A 16,299-nucleotide genomic window follows, 5' to 3' on the forward strand; every position below is an offset into this window, starting at 1 on the left:
AGTGATGCGAGGTCGGGCGCTCCGCTGACAGCCGGTCATAGGATGTGGGGTTACGCATGGGGCGTGAGAAAATAAAGTGTGGGAAAGAGTGGGCGTCGCGAGCGTAGTAAAACATTTGATATGTTGTAGTGAACTGAGCACATATTTACGAACACAGCGCCAGTAGCAGCATTTGGTGATATGAGTGTGTGCGTGATAAATACATCGAGTTCATGAAGCGAAAAGGTTGCGATGTGTGAGGAAGAGACCGACGATTGACCGGAGATCTCGTGGGAAACGACCTTTGTTATGTACACTAATATATACATTAGTATAAACAAAAAAAATCTGTTCTGGAATTTGATCGCACGCGATGGGAGTCACTGGACTGTGGAGACTGATCGAGCCCGCCGGCAAGCCTGTGCCAGTGGAGACTTTAGAAAACAAGGTTTTAGCCGTGGGTATGTGAATAAAAGAATGTTGAATTATGTTGTACTTGAGAATGTTTTGGTTGCTAAGTTTTGCTCATAATTCACATCTTGTTTGATCAACAGATATTTCAATATGGTTGCATCAGATGGTGAAAGGTTACCAGGATGCAAAAGGTGCTCCTTTGCCAAATGCTCACTTGATGGGGCTATTCCAACGTCTCTGCAAATTGCTATACTTTCGAGTTAAACCTGTATTTGTTTTTGATGGTGGATTTCCTGAGCTGAAAAGAGAGACAATTGTAATATGCTCTCCTTATTTTTTGATGTATACCTATGTGACATAGATATAATATTTAAGTACTATCTCTTTCCAGGCTAAGAGACAAGATAACAAAAACAAATACAACTCTGAATCTGAAAGGATCAAGCGGGAGTTGGCTCTCATACTTAGTAAAAAAACAGCTATAAGCAGTTTACTTGGCAAGCAAATATCTCCAAAAAGCACAGCAAAAAATGCAGCCGGCACAAGCAAAGCCGAAGATGATATATTTAAATTACCAGCCTTACCCGCTAGAGATGAAAGTGAATCAGAGTAAATATTTTATTTTGGGTCTTACTTTTGCTCCTGAACAAAAGTCCCAGTTACATCCTCACCACTCTGAAGAGAAGCCTGTGGATAAGCCCTTGGCTTTGGGTCTTGGATTGGGTGTGCCAGGTTTTTACAAGAAATGACTCCCATCTAACCTCCACAACCTATGCAGGGGAACTAAATGCATTATGGTTACACATTTAGTTGCCCAAATGTGCCGGTTTCCTCACAATGTTTTCCCTCACCATAAGAACATGAGTTAGTATTCAAAGTTATACATACATACATACATTAAATCACGCCTCTTTCCCGGAGGGGTAGGCAGAGAGTACCTCTTTCCACTTGCCACGATCTCTGCATATTTCCTTTGCTTCATCCACATTTATAACTCTCTTCATTCATTCAAAGTTATGTACATACATAAATTCGAACAAAATCATTCGTACGTGGCAGAGATTGAATACGCAACAGCCATTTTTAATTCCAGCATTGAAGGCTCAATATTTAATATTTAATTTTTGATATAATGGCAAAATTTAAATGTGGAAATTTTTAGGTCTGAAGATGAAGACAGTTCCAGCAGTTCAATCATTGATTTACACTCAATTGATGTTGAATCAGATAACTTTAAACAACTACCTGTCAAAGAAAAGTATAACTTACTTATAGATTTAAAAGAAACAAGGAAAATGAATTCTTGGGGAAAGCTGCATGAGCTGCCTAAAAAAAGTGATAACTTTTCCGATTTTCAAGTATGTGTTGGTAAAAAAATCGTTCAAAAGAAAATTAAGTACCACAGGTTACTTACAAACGTTAAATTTCCAGTTGCAGCGACTATTGAAACGGCGGAAAGTTCAAGAATGCTTAGAAGAAACAGAAAAAGAGATGGGTGATGGTGGCATGTCTTTAAATGATATAGAATCCCTGTTAAATGAAGAAGGAATAGATACTAAAATTGATGCTCTTCCAACTAGAAGAATTGCCTCTAACAATACTACACGTTTTGTATTAATTAATAATGTAAAACAGGCTTTAGAAAATGCTAAAAAGAAAAAACTAGAGGCAGTTTCTGAAATGATGGAAAAACATGAAACGAAAATTGAGAAATCTGAGGAATTACAAGACAATCATGAAACTAAAATTGAAAAATTTGATGAATTAGAAGATGATTTACAAAAAGCTATAAAGATGTCTTTAGAATGTGTTGATGATCAGGATACAAATGCCCAGACTTCTAAAGATCTTGATTCAAGTGCTTATACATCTAAAACAGATGATTCCTGGACATCTAACTTAAGCGACTCTGATAATTATCATTATGATTCAGAGGAAGAGGATGGATTTGAGCAGCCAGATATGACCTCAGCCAAAGCTTATATTATGCAATACAGTGACTTCACACATAAAGCAATTGATCAGATTGTAAGCTCTGAGAATAAATACAACAAAAATAAACAAAAAGATCAAAGAGTGGATGGGATTATCGATGAACTTAACAAAGAAAAATCAATAATTACCGAAGAGGTAGAACTATCGTCGGGGGATGAAGAAGTTACAGAGAATGATAATCAATTCAATATATTACCAAAAATAGAAACACTTTCATCTGATGAAGACTCAGTTCATATTAAAACTAACGAAGCTACACAGATGTCAGTAATGTTTATTGAGAATCCTACACAAGAAATTGTATGTCTTGATACAAGTTTAGAAGATAACACTGAAGAATATTTATCTTTTACAAAACATCCCAATAAAACATCTGAATCTAGTGAAACTGATGATGAATTCGAAGATGTGCCTGAAACAGTAAAAACCACTAGCAAAACTGTTGTAGAACTTACTTTGAACATGGGTTCGAAACCAGAAGACGACATTTTCGCAGATGTATTTACAAATTCTAAATATGATCCAAATGTAAAGTCCAAGCCTAATAATTCTAATAACGCAAGTCCAGTTATTAAAAAAATCTTGGATGATGATGCAATAAGTAAATTAAAAGATGTAGAGAATAATGACAATTCTGAAATAGATACAAGAAACAGCGAAATTCAGGCTATCAACTCCACAATATCAAAATATGTTCATTTTTCTCATATTGAACGCGAAATTAAAACTTTGAATGAACATGTCAATGCTCCGAAAGTGTGTGACAATGCTGATGAAATAATTGATGAAAGTGTCCATGATAAAAAAGAGATAATTAATACTAAAGCAGTTATAAGCAGTACAGAAAATGAAATGGTTCATAATATTAAAAACACTGATATTATAAATAAAACTACAGTGCCTAAAGTTGATCCTGCTGTAACTGATAAGTTAAATTCTATGGTGAATGAAATGGAAAATGAAGAACAAGATTTGCTTCAAGAAAAAGGCAGATTGGATAGAGTCGGACGTAACATCACGGAGCAAATGACTAAGGAAGCACAAGAACTACTGCAGATATTTGGCATACCTTATATTGTTGCCCCCATGGAAGCAGAAGCCCAGTGCGCTTTCCTGGAAGCCGCAAAATTAACAGATGGCACCATTACGGATGACAGCGATATCTGGCTGTTTGGAGGAAAAACTGTGTATAAAAACTTTTTTAATCAGAAGAAGCATGTTCTGCAATTCTTATCTGAAAGGATTGAAAAGTCTTTTAGTAAGTATATCTATAGTCATAGTATATTGACTTCGTACAGAAGTATGCTAATTTCTAATTTGATTGCTAGTTTAAATTAATTATATTCAAAATGCAAAAAAGGTTATTTGTATTTTTTTTTATTGTGACCCGTTTTTCTCATTAAGGAATCGTTCGCGTATTGCATATTAATTAAAAGAAAAATTCATTGTTTTACATGTTTACTTACAGATCTTACTAGGGAACACTTGGTGTTACTAGCTCTCTTAGTAGGTAGCGATTATACAACAGGCTTGACTGGCGTAGGTCCAGTTACTGCTTTAGAAATATTAGCGTCATTTCCATTCAACAAGAAGAAATTATTCAATGACGCTGATAAGCAATGTCAATATCAAGAAATCATCACTGGTCTGCAGGAATTCAAGAAATGGGTAAAAACTGGAAAACGAACAGATAATACAACTTTGAAAAAGAAGTTGAAAAATGTTGATGTAACTGATGACTTCCCCAGTATAAGGGTAAGTATTTTTGACTTCTTTTTGAACTTGTTGCTATGCTTAATAAGTATATATACTATCTAATATTAAAAAGCTGAAGAGTTTGTTTGTTTGTTTTATTGAACGCGCTAATGTCAAGAACTGCTGGTTCGAATTGAAAAAAATTGTTAAATAGACCATTTATCGAGGAAGGCTTTAAGCTATATAATATCATGCTACAACTAGGAGATAAGAAAATGTGAAAAAATCGGGGGAAATTATTCATTCTTGAGGGCTTCAATGATGCCCAAAATAATTATTTCACATATAAATGTGTTGTGTTTATGTTTAATTCTATAAATTGGTTATTTTTTATAGGTTGTACAAGCTTATTTAGATCCGAATGTTGAAAAAAGCAAAGAAAGCTTTACATGGGGTGAAATGGACATCACCGTATTACGAGATTACACCAAGGCCAAATTTGGCTGGTCACAAAATAAACTAGACGAAATAATTAAACCAGTATTGAAAAGATTGGAAGATCGTAAAAGTCAAAAGAATATACACGATTATTTTAAAAAGAAGGTTGAATTTCAATCACTTGATGAGCATATGAGTAAAAGAGTCAAAGAAGCTGTACAACGAATGGGTCCAGAAGATCTTTTGGGTTTAGAAAACCCCACAGAAATTGCTGATACAAAAAAGAAAGTCAGAAAAAGGAAAACCAAGAACGCAAAAGATAGTGGTGGAAACGATTCTGCTGCTGGTCCCTCAAAACCAAAGCAAAATAAATCTAATGAAGATAATTTACTTGATGATCTTGGTGTAAAAGTTGTATCGAAGGTGCACCAAGGAAAGTCAACAATAGAAATAACTATTCCGAAATCAGACAGGGTACAAGAAATAATACCGCAACGGGAAAAAGATAAACAAAGCCTGCTGCAAAATAAGATGAAAGCAATAGAAATATTTAGGAAGTCGAAATTGGATCAGAAGAAGAAAACCACAAAGAGAAGAATTATTTTACCCAAAGCAAAAGCAGAGCTTTCTGAAAGCGACAGTGATTAAATAACCAGTGTACTTATACATTATTGTTGTCTTTTTTAAATTAAAAATAAAAAACTTTGATAAAATAGTCAATTTATTGTTTACACATTGAACTGCTCAGTAAGTTATAATTAATTGAACTGAAACGTATATGACACGAAAGTCCACCCTGAGCGAGACATTAAATATCACATATTTTTCAGTTCAAAATATTACAAGTAGCATGGGTAATGCTTTTTTTTAAATAATACACAATTAATAGTAAACTTAAAGAACTTTAAAATAAAATCGCAAAGTGTGCACACAAAATACTTAATAAAGGATGAAAAGCAGTAACATAGCCAATTCCGTAACGAACGTTAAAATAATGACAAGAATGACTTAATTTGCATAAATATAGTTTACTGTCGAACGCTCACTAGACATTTACAGTAACGCAGTCGGTTCACACTATAATATTGTACACTATTTTTACATTGACATTGATACCAAACTATCAGCAAATGATAATACATGAATTCAAAGCAAGTCTTAGATTGTATTCAAGCAATGTTACTGTACTGTCCCTTAACTTACAAATGCACTGTTTCCCATTTCAATTTATCTAAAAACCTACAAGTTATCCTTGCGTTTAGAGCATGTATGAGGTGGTTCGCCTGGTTTACTCGACCAAAGGGTTAAACAAATAAATACGAATTTGTATTTGCAATATATAATAATGCAATTTCATACAAATTCGCGTTAACTTGCTCGACGCGTTTGATCGAGGAAAACTCGCACTAACCGCACAGGTAATGAAGCGACTGCCGTCTAGATTCATTGGCCATATCAACAGGGTAACCTGACCAGTGCGCCTTTATACGATAGTTGGCAAGGTTTTTACTTGCCTCTCTTTCTTTATCTTTCAAGTTGACCAAAGTAATAAAAAAGAGGGGATGCCGTGTCAATCTACGTTCGTCAATAGCCACATATATACATTGCATTATGATGATCACACATTTGTCGCCTGACTCACATGTTATGTGTAATCTAAATAGCTAAATATATAAGTATGAATAATTCTTTATATTTACAATCTTTATGTGATATTCCACAATACTGGAATCCAGAGAAGTCGATGTATTATTGTTTTTGTAAAATTATGAATTTTATAAAAAAGGCAACATCAATAGTGACCCAAAACGTATTTTTTAAGACTTAATTTTATTTTATTACCATGATGATTAAATCTATATTCTAACATCTCATTTTTAAATACTAGGTTTACTGGTCGCGAATGACCCAAATTCAATCATTTACAAATAGTAGTACAAATTATCGATAGTAAATCCAGAGACAAAACTGTTAAACATAGGCCAAAGATGTATTTCACATGAAATTTTAAATACAATACAGAGATCATCGAATAAAACAATACCTATCAGCCATATTTTTAATGATTGGTTAAAATTGTTAGTGTAAAACGTATTTGGTAGTCGGGCGGTAGTGTAAAATAGAACCTAAAACTTATTTTGTACCATAATAATGTAGTATGTAATCAATGTCATAATAAAAATAAATATAACGAAACATGGAAATTTTGCATACATCTTAGACCTATGTATGTAGGCTTAGATCATTTAGTAAGTAGCAGTTGGTTTATTAAATAATCTGTAGGTACGTACAAAAGATAAAAATATAAAATTTGCTTTCTAGTAGAAAATAATAATTAAAAATATGTATTCCTACAGGACATCGTCTCGGACGCATATCAGTCCTCGTTTTACATTAGCCAATGTAATGTGATGATAAAATATGTTGTTAGGCACATATCACATATAAAACAAACGAAAATTGCGGAACTAATTATAAATACATTTATTTTCACATTTCACAAAAATAAAAATAAAAAACGTGGCCGGCAGAGCGAGCGCTAATCAGAGCTTAAGTAGGTGAGGCCAGTGCACTGATCAGTGCTTTGGTAGCTGAGAAGTTAATGGTGAATCACAATGTGCCAGATCTGTTACATATTTTCATTTTTCGTTGCAATGACGGAGATCAAAAGGTCAAAAAATTATATCCAATGAGACTGAGAGGTAAGATAAAATAATCGAAATACTTCGGTATGTACGCTCGTAACTAGCGTCTTGATTTAAAACTAATTTTGGAATGATAAACATGAATTGTTTTTGAGGCTGCTTCCGCGGCTACGACCTCATTTCGAAGTAAATTTATATCGATATGTTAAGTACAAAATATGTCAAGGATTGTTTTCTTTTGATGGACTTCCACCGCACACTTTGCTACAACTAAATTCATTGTGCAAGTACGAATCAAACAGGAAAATAATAAATATTTGATTAAGATATACTTTGTAGAAATTATTTACAATTAATGACTAAGAAATAAAATAAGAAAACAAAATTATATTTCATGTGACTATAGAACTAGTTATATAAACTTTTATACATTCAATCACATTGCGTTCAGCTGTCATGTAGGTCTTACACCACATAGCTTCCACTGGGAAATTCTACTTATCCCTTTCAGGAAGAACAGGAAAAGATTTTAGTTGAAAGGAAGAAATCCCAATTGGTATAAGTCCGCCATTGTACATATTCTTCTAAATCCAATGACGGTTGTATAATTCGATATATTTATTTTTGTGTGCAATAAAGAGTTTACAAACAAATAAACAGCTTACTAGCTGTTTATTTAAGTCTAGTGTAATAGCTGAAATATACACAATAAAGTCTTTGAGCTTCATAATATAATTTTTTTACATGTTATTGCCCTACTTATGCATAATACTTTTTCTTCGTGTAGTTACCAACAGCAATGCGGGTCTGCAATATAAGAACTTTATCGTTCCAATTTGTAAACTATAAAAGCAGATATTTTTCATAAAATTCCGTCTAACTTTCAGAATTTTAAAATTTAATTTAAGTGGATGCTATATGGTTATGCCGTACAATCGCAAATCACGACCCTTACCGACTGCTGTCGGCATCCATCGACGCCTTTACGTCCACGAATTCAATAGAAAAATTATGAATCACTCGAACGTTCTAGAAAACGACCAAGCACATCCTACCGCCGTTCAGACGTCCGCTGAACCGACGCCACCTGCTTAAACTTACTTAATCGACTTTAACGACGCTATATATCTTCCTCACGAACCAGAAACAAGCCATGAATCCTATAGTTCCGGTGAGGAGGAAGAATAAGAAGACCATGATGAGAGTGTATCCGAAGTAGAGGAAAGTGGAGGCGGCGCCCTCGATGTTCAGTTTGGTGAAGAAGTAGTGGCAGCAGTAGATGAACAGGTAGCCGGCGGTCGAGCCTGTCGAAAGTTCATTTTAGAAATAAAACAAAATAACTCGTTCCTTGGAAACTTACTAATCACTTTGAATTTCCAAAAAAAAAAAATACTACACGCATCGGCGATATCAATGAGGTTATAACACAGTTCCAAACTTCTTTAGGAGGGTCCCAAAGAAGTTCTCTTTCTTATTCTGTGTAGTTTGGCAGCGAAGAAAAACACTCTTTTAAACGATTTGCTAGCAATCTGTCGGTTTGTCTTGAAACATATTTCCATTATCCATGTATCAGCCACCCAACTAAACATGCAGGACACACCTTGGACACGTTTACCTACGTCTCACATTATCATAGTTTATAGTATGGGAGTTTGTGAATGATAATATGCAATAAAGGACAAGGGTTACATTACCTGAGCTAAGGAAAGCCCTCCACCACCAGTGGTAGTCTTCAGCGCAAAGGTGGAAGTAGCACAGCAGGATGGTCGTCTCCGAGCAAGTTATCACCAAAATCATGAACACCAGGAACAGGAATCCGAACATATAATACATCTGAAAGTTAAAATCCTTGTAATAGGTATCAAGTGATGCCATGTTTACCTAAGTGCAACAACTATGAGCCAATTTGGTTCCCCTGTTAAGACGAGAATCTCTTTTTGTATATTTCTAACCAGACCCTGGGTAATTCTGGCATGGTGAGACATATTTTGTCAAAACATGTATTTGCATTTTAGTGGAAATACCACATAGAGAAAAGTTTTTATAGCTGACTCGATAAGGCGAAGTTCTTACAATTCAGAGCTATTCAAAACCAGGGCCAGCTCACACCATGACGAGCCATTAAAATTTTGCGTCTCGTCTTATCTACGGCGTCAAGCTTATCATATCACCCTGGCTGGACTAAAAAAGTCACATGACTCTTCTTTGGTAGCGTTTAACCAGAACGTAATACATTCAGATTTAAAAGAGGAGCTAAATAATGTTATCGTATAAATCCTGACCTGGCTAGACCACAGCGAGTTAAGTATAAAGAACAGCTGAATGAAGATGCACCCGAAAGGCAGCACCCCGCCCATGATGATGCCGGGCACGGGCTGCGTGTACAGCGACTGCTCGGGGATCTGGCGCGGGATCTGGTTGGTGCGCACCGGGTGGTCGAGGATCTGGAACATTCCATTTATTGTAAGGAAATGGGTTTATTTGTTTAACGATATTCTAACTAACTATGTATATAGAAAACAAACCACGGGGTTTAGAGATTTGAAATTTTGCATTCAGGTTCAGGAGTGCCCAAAGAACCCCCCGGAAATAGAAATTAGGGCGACTATTTTTTTCATTTTACTCACTGCCTCACTCTATTGGACAAGGAAATGACAGCTGATTGTGTGATTATTTATAAAAGTAATAACACTGTTCTAAGATTTGCATAATAGAAGTAGCCTATATTACTATTGAAGGTCTATTCAAAATCAGTGTCAAATTTCGTCACAATAAGTCTAGTTTTTGAACTAGTTTGTTTCAAGCAAAAATATATTTTTTTCGCATAATAATAATTAGAAAGGAGTTTGGTAACATACCCTCTTCCTGAAGCCGAAGTAAGCCCCGATGAAGGTGAGCGGCACGGAGACTCCGAACCACAGAGCCAACAGCGCCACCAGCGTGGAGAAAGGAACCGCGGCTGACGAGCCCTTACCCCAGAGTACCAGGTTCATGACGAAAAACAGACCAAAGACCACGCTGAAAATATAAATATGAACATAAACTACTCCCTCCGCGAATGAGGATGTTCTCAATCTTTCTTCAATACTGTGACTGGACTGAAAACTAAAAAACTTTTTACTATCAAACAATGAGGTGGTTCAACTTTCTTTGGGTCCAGCTCATATTTGAACAATCTTGAGCACACAGACTGACTGACATATCAATGCACAGCCCAGACTTCTGGATAGAAAGATAAAAGTTAACCTTATGTGATCTAAGAGTCGGAGTCGGAATGAAAATTACAGATTTTTCATTTTACGTGGGCGGAGCTGCGGGGGTTTAATTCTATGTGTGAAATGTTAATGGATTTAAATAAAACACGACATAGAAATCTGCCTGAAACATACCCAGGGCAGACCATAGAAGTGAGCAGTATATTACTCTTCCACCGCCTTCCGCCGAAGCTCTTGTAGATTCTGGCGCTCACGTAGCCCGCCACGGCGCCGAGGAGCACCCAGGCCACCAGCGCGCACGTCATCAGCGCGCCGCGGTTGGCCGGCGACAGGAACCCGAGGCACGCGAACGCTAGTGTCACCAGAGTCATGCCAAATACCTACGAAAAAAAAATGTTTTGTTCAGAATATTGTTTCTTCTTTTTATATTTAAGAGCTTTCTCTTGTCAGTGGAGTTTATGTGGCATCCTCCGTTTAATGAAGGACGGAAAGGAATTAAATTGTTAATATTAAAGATTACTTAACCACTCAAAAATCCAACTGAGCAAAGTTAACTCAATAAGACAGTTGACCATGTACTGAGAGATTAATTTTCTTCTATAAGTATAATCACTCGACTATTGTCAAGCGTTACTTTTGTTGATAAGGTAAATTAGTGTCTATCTATACATATGGTTTGGTAAGAATCATTTGGGCCCTCCCACATGTGGCACTTTTAGGTCATGTATATATACAGAACTTCTACTTCTGGTACCATAGTAATACTAAGTCCAGCTTCAATCATATTGAAAGAAATACTATACCTGTGCGCCAGAACCAAGGAATACGGCAAGCAGCATTCCTCGTCTGGGAGGGCGGAATACGTCGCCATGTACCAGTTTCCAACCAAATTCCTCCTGGAAAAAACAGATATAAATATTACTTCTGCTCTGATTATATCTACTATAGCTTCGGCCCATAGCTTCGCTGACGTGTAGTGTGTAATAGCTTTTCCTTTTTTTAGCTGTATTTCTTTCTAGTTTAATTCAAATCCATTCTGGTTTTTGGGTGAAAGAGAACACACACATAAAACTTTTGCATTCATAATATTGAGTAAGACATTGTTTCTAACAATATTAAGTGCATTTAAGTAATTTCGAATTTACATTGAAAGTGCGTCGACCATCTTACACCACTAATAATGGAAAAGTAATTACTTGATCGACCAAGTAATAAAAATCTTACAACTCTCAAGGTTTTTCTGTGAGTGAATCATTAACCATTCATATTTACTGCCGATATTTACATGATTAGTATTGGTTAAAGGATCTCTCATAACCACAAAAAATATCGCAGAAACCCCAATTTCAGAAATACTATGCCATGGTATTTAAAATTATTAAATTTAAGGTCGACATGTGATTGAGATAATTAATTGAGTAAAGAGCGTAATTTCTACTCAAATTAACTATTATTTTAGTTTCTATAGATAGGTAAATAAGTAAATGTTTTTTAACCTAGATACTACATATAATGTATTACATATGCAATTTAGGAGACCATAAAATATCCGAAAGATAGTTTTTTATAGTTATAGTTAACAATAACTTTTACTTTGTAAGTTTATGACGTCGTCATGTCGTTCTCAGAAATGATGTGCTCAAGGCCTGCATTGTGAATCCAATGGATAAACAAGTACTATTAACAGAAAAATATTTTTGCTTGCATTTGCAAACAAAAATGTAATATGTGCTAGATCTACGCCTACCCTTCTGGAAAGAGGGTATTCTATAAAAATATATATCATATATGTCACGTATATATCCATTGTGGGGTAGACAGATCAAACAGTCTTGAAAACGCTGAAGGGCCACTTATAGCTTTATGATGGAATAGAGATTCAAAAAGTGACAGGTTGTTAGTCAATTGGTTTCAAAAGAGGAATCCCAAGTTTATCCCTTAGTCGCTAGCAGTACTTGGGAATTAAATTCAGGACCCTGGTTTTATATAATCCATCAGCTGGTGTGGTCAAACAAAAGCCTAAAATTTTACCTGAGCGTCTTCGCCACACTCCATCTGATTGTATCTAGCTATATCCTTATGCAGCGTCCTTAGCAATATCATAGCCACCATTCCACTAAGGAACAGCACTATTACTAATGAGTTCAGTATTGAGAACCACTGTATGTTCGTCTGTGGCATAGACTCCAGTATGTAGTCCCATCTGGACGACCATTTAATGCTGTTATTCATATGGAAAGTGACACTGTATGTGTAAGTGATGTTAAGCATCTCTTTAAGTGTCTTGGGCAGTTTCAAAGGAGTTTGGAAGCTGCAGTCCACTTTGCCTGCTTTCTGGTGATCAATACTGGCTGGTTTGACCTGAAAGAATACATTTTTAATTTTTAAAATGTTTCTATTGTATGATATAATAGGTATACTTCAAGCTAAAAAAGTTATGATAATATTAATGATTTATTTATCAGTCATAGATAATCAATTGCAAATATTTGATTTGAAAAGTCTTGTTTCTTTATAATAAATTTTTCTTAAGTTGTTTCAACATTAAGTATAAACATTTAATAAACTAGATGTACATGATTACAGTTTTTATGAATAAAATGCTCATGAATGTTTCGCCATGAGATCTCCATTCTTTTTCACAATTATGAATAAGATTGGAAATCTCATGTTTAACTGATGATCTTATTAATATTATTGATTACGTACTAGAAATATGGAAATATGTAAACTCGTAAACAACATTGTAAACTTTTTGTTTATTACCATTCTCTTTCCAAATGCATTTAACAATACTCAATAACCTACCTTAGCTGATATGATTCGGCCACCGTTTGTAAAGTCGACTCCCCAGTCTTCCTTGTCCCCGCTATGGTATGTGATCTCCAAATCAACATGGTTGAAAAGGAAGAAAGTACCGGCTTCGTCACCTTTAGGGGACACAATTGGTCCACAGGATGTATCCTAAAAAACACATTAAAACCCTGTCACTGAAGCTCAGGAGTAAATGTGATTCCTTTTGCAAAACAGTTAAAGTTTAATAATAAAGTAGGATAGTAGTAGATGAATAATTACTAGTAGGATTGCAAACTAATGTTTCTATAATAGGTATAATTTATTGTATATCCTTTTTAGTTATTATCATTGCCAAACATCCGTAATGAAATACACAACAAACATCCTGTAAAGTATTATACATACTTTATGCAAAAAATTATGAAAAATTATCTCACCGAATCTCCACTAACTTTGCATCCCATGGGGAATCCAGTGCTGCAGAATGTTTTGCCTCCTTCATTCACCACATAGCACCATGTCACTGGCATATTATCCAGAATCCAGTGATGTTGATAGTACAAAGCAGCTCCCATTTTCAACAGATTTAATTTCTTCACTGCGTCTGGATCCTGAGGGTTGTAGACCTTACTGCAGGGTGATTCACAACGCACATCCTTCAGGAAGTTTATTTTGTATGGACTGGGCCGGATTCTCTCACCAAACACAACTTGACCGAGATTCTCAACGGGGGACTGGGCTTCATCAGCGAGACAGAAGTCAAAGTGGTGATATTCAAATGGAATCACAGACTCTTCTGTATTGAGCCTGTTCACATAAAGAGGGATCTCATTCTGAAACAAAAAAGATAAACATTTTACCTTTTTAACCCTTATAATAAGTGTAATCTCTATTTTTTTATGGTTGTTTACTATAAAAATAAGTATTTTTTTAAGACTGAGCTGATTATTTGAGACTCAGCTAGTTGAGGGTGCTCCCCAGTGGAAGTGGTGCAGTCAATTTGTACATCTGCCTTCAGCATAAGCTAAGACCTTGGTGAGGTGGTTTTCAAATAGAAGCCTTTGACAGAGGCTTAAACTTTATGGATTCTTCTATTTTTCACAAAGCTACCATGCTGTTAAATGGATTCGGTTACCTCCAAATACTGACTAACCCAATCTAGGATCATGGTCAAAGATGAACCTGGTGATGTGAGTTCTAATACCAGGAGGAAGAAGAAACATACTTCATATAAGTAACCATAATCTTAGTTGGCTGTTGATGTTAAGACTAAATTCTAAATCCAGTTGGCAAATTGTACTTGCACTAATAAGACTCTAATTGGGTAATTGTGAAATTGAAATAAAGTAATTTACTTCAAAGAATTGTAATGGAGCTCTGCAACACAATTTGTACCCATAAATAATTCAATTTAAATTTCCCAGTTTATCCTATAGGTGACAGCAAATTCATCAGTTTTTAATTATACTAATGAACAATGTAATGGTTAAATACCTACATATTGTTTTATCTTTAACATGTTGTAGCTAATCTTAACCACATGGCATCTATAAATATTAACAATAAATACATTGTTTCAATTATTACCACTTTTTACATGTAGACAGAGAAAGATTATGGTGAACACTAGGTATAAGTAATGAAAATAAAGTAGAACATTTAAAATAAATAAAGGCGAAATTGGCAAGTACTTGGACGGATATTCGCACAGATAGGATACTAATGTCGTCCCGGAACAAATTCAAACAGAAGAACGAAATATAGGCACAATTCTTACCTTGCAAGATTTAGAATTCTCTTCTGTAGCTTTACAATAATTTACCGGGGCTAAGCCGGGTAAATAAAAAGCTGTTGTAGGCGTCAAGAGCAAAAATGCGCAAACCGCATAGACGAGAGACATGACGAATTTATTATGGATGACGAACATGATTCTCTACACGGGCACTATCATGAACAGTACACACAAGAAATAAATCTCATCATAATAAAATTATTCCAATAGGGACACCGTAAAATCTCCAATTCACGAAATAAATTCCAGTGATGATTTTTTTATTTCTGTCGCCTTGTCGGAAACGTCACCATTAAACAGTCTTGCCAGCGCTGATTAAAATGTTATGTCTTTGATGCGTCGTGTTACCAGTAACCGATTGCTACTTATAACGATTGCAATGAGAAGTACATAATTTGTGTACAATATCCTACAATGCTAAAATAATCAGGGATATTTTTTACATCAGCTGATTGTCTTTAGCAAACACAGAATAAAAATAACATATCCATTATAAAGGACTGGAACCGCTATGAATAGATATATTTTCTTGAGAATAATAGCAAAACCACCTAGAAAAATGGAAACCCAGACAAAGTGCTCGTTCAGAGCTAAGGTTCAGAACTTTGGTATAAGTTAGGTTTCAAGGCAATCCATAAAATATATATGTATATATATATATTTTTTTTTCTTTTTTCAATATTAAATCTCATAAATATATAAATCTCCCGTGAACAATGTATTCTCCCGTCCACATTCTATTCTAAGTATAAATTAATATTGTGAAGTTGACGTTGTGAAGAAAATGCTGCAGTGCAGTTTGTTACCGCTTCTTCTGCACTGACGCCTTGGAAGCGGCAGTAAACTTAGTTTTTAAGTAATTTATTTGACGTCAACCAAGTTGTTAAACCATACGACAATTATTAAGCGATATAATAATATCCTATAATAATGAATAAAAAACTTTGAATTTTGAATTTTTTTGAATTTTGTTTTAAAGATTTCGTATCTCAAACAACAAACTAAGCCGTACATACACACTTACCTAATCACGTTTTTATCCCAGACGGGAATACGCTTACGGGGTTGACTTCAAAGGTTAAAATCCTGCAGTCTCATAAAGACTCAGGACTAAAATGGACAATATGCGAACTCATATATATATTTATCTAAAGATTACTCTGAACAAATGCTTTTTGATTACAAAATTAAACGTGGCGTTCCTTATGGCTGACTGCCTTATCCATAAGGAATAAAGACGAGATTATATCTAATGTAATTTTGTAAGTACCTAACTTATATAAACTAATCAGCTTTCTCTTCGCTTGTGACAAGGATCTGACTACCTAAT

General features: G+C 35.1%; 2 protein-coding genes across 3 annotated transcripts; one reads left to right on the plus strand and one right to left on the minus strand.

The window, feature by feature from the left end:
- Positions 1–29: 29 nt before the first annotated feature.
- On the plus strand, positions 30–6,100 carry LOC106143680 (DNA excision repair protein ERCC-5 homolog). Of its 2 annotated transcripts, XM_060946542.1 has the most exons (7): positions 30–440; positions 534–709; positions 785–1,002; positions 1,556–1,751; positions 1,825–3,646; positions 3,857–4,143; positions 4,480–6,100. In XM_060946542.1, the coding sequence occupies exons 1-7, from the start codon at positions 353–355 to the stop codon at positions 5,167–5,169; spliced, it is 3,477 nt and encodes a 1,158-aa protein (XP_060802525.1). In that variant the 5' UTR covers positions 30–352; the 3' UTR covers positions 5,170–6,100. The 2 variants fall into 2 exon arrangements, with proteins under 2 accessions (XP_060802525.1, XP_013201271.2); XM_013345817.2 differs by lacking the exons at positions 30–440; positions 534–709; positions 785–1,002 and adding an exon at positions 1,032–1,257.
- Positions 6,101–6,707: 607 nt separating this feature from the next.
- LOC106143682 (transmembrane 9 superfamily member 2) lies at positions 6,708–15,288 on the minus strand. The gene is made up of 10 exons (XM_013345818.2): positions 14,955–15,288; positions 13,615–14,010; positions 13,190–13,345; positions 12,413–12,742; positions 11,185–11,277; positions 10,556–10,761; positions 10,025–10,184; positions 9,449–9,610; positions 8,861–8,999; positions 6,708–8,470 (listed from the first exon to the last, which is right to left on the minus strand). The coding sequence occupies exons 1-10, from the start codon at positions 15,102–15,104 to the stop codon at positions 8,268–8,270; spliced, it is 1,995 nt and encodes a 664-aa protein (XP_013201272.1). The 5' UTR covers positions 15,105–15,288; the 3' UTR covers positions 6,708–8,267.
- Between the last annotated feature and the right edge of the window lie 1,011 nt (positions 15,289–16,299).

This window comes from Amyelois transitella, chromosome 2, assembly GCF_032362555.1.
Source record: "Amyelois transitella isolate CPQ chromosome 2, ilAmyTran1.1, whole genome shotgun sequence".
In the NCBI taxonomy this organism is placed as follows: domain Eukaryota; kingdom Metazoa; phylum Arthropoda; class Insecta; order Lepidoptera; family Pyralidae; genus Amyelois; species Amyelois transitella.

Coding starts and splice junctions, on each gene's coding strand:
- LOC106143680 (XM_060946542.1), top strand. CDS start 353: ATGGGAGTCACTGGACTGTGGAGACTGATCGAGCCCGCCGGCAAGCCT. Junction 441..533: donor AAACAAGGTTTTAGCCGTGG/GTATGTGAATAA, acceptor TTTGATCAACAG/ATATTTCAATATGGTTGCAT. Junction 1,003..1,555: donor AGAGATGAAAGTGAATCAGA/GTAAATATTTTA, acceptor GGAAATTTTTAG/GTCTGAAGATGAAGACAGTT.
- LOC106143682 (XM_013345818.2), bottom strand. CDS start 15,104: ATGTTCGTCATCCATAATAAATTCGTCATGTCTCTCGTCTATGCGGTT. Junction 13,346..13,614: donor GCAAAGTTAGTGGAGATTCG/GTGAGATAATTT, acceptor TGTGTTTTTTAG/GATACATCCTGTGGACCAAT. Junction 11,278..12,412: donor AGTGTGGCGAAGACGCTCAG/GTAAAATTTTAG, acceptor TGTTTTTTCCAG/GAGGAATTTGGTTGGAAACT.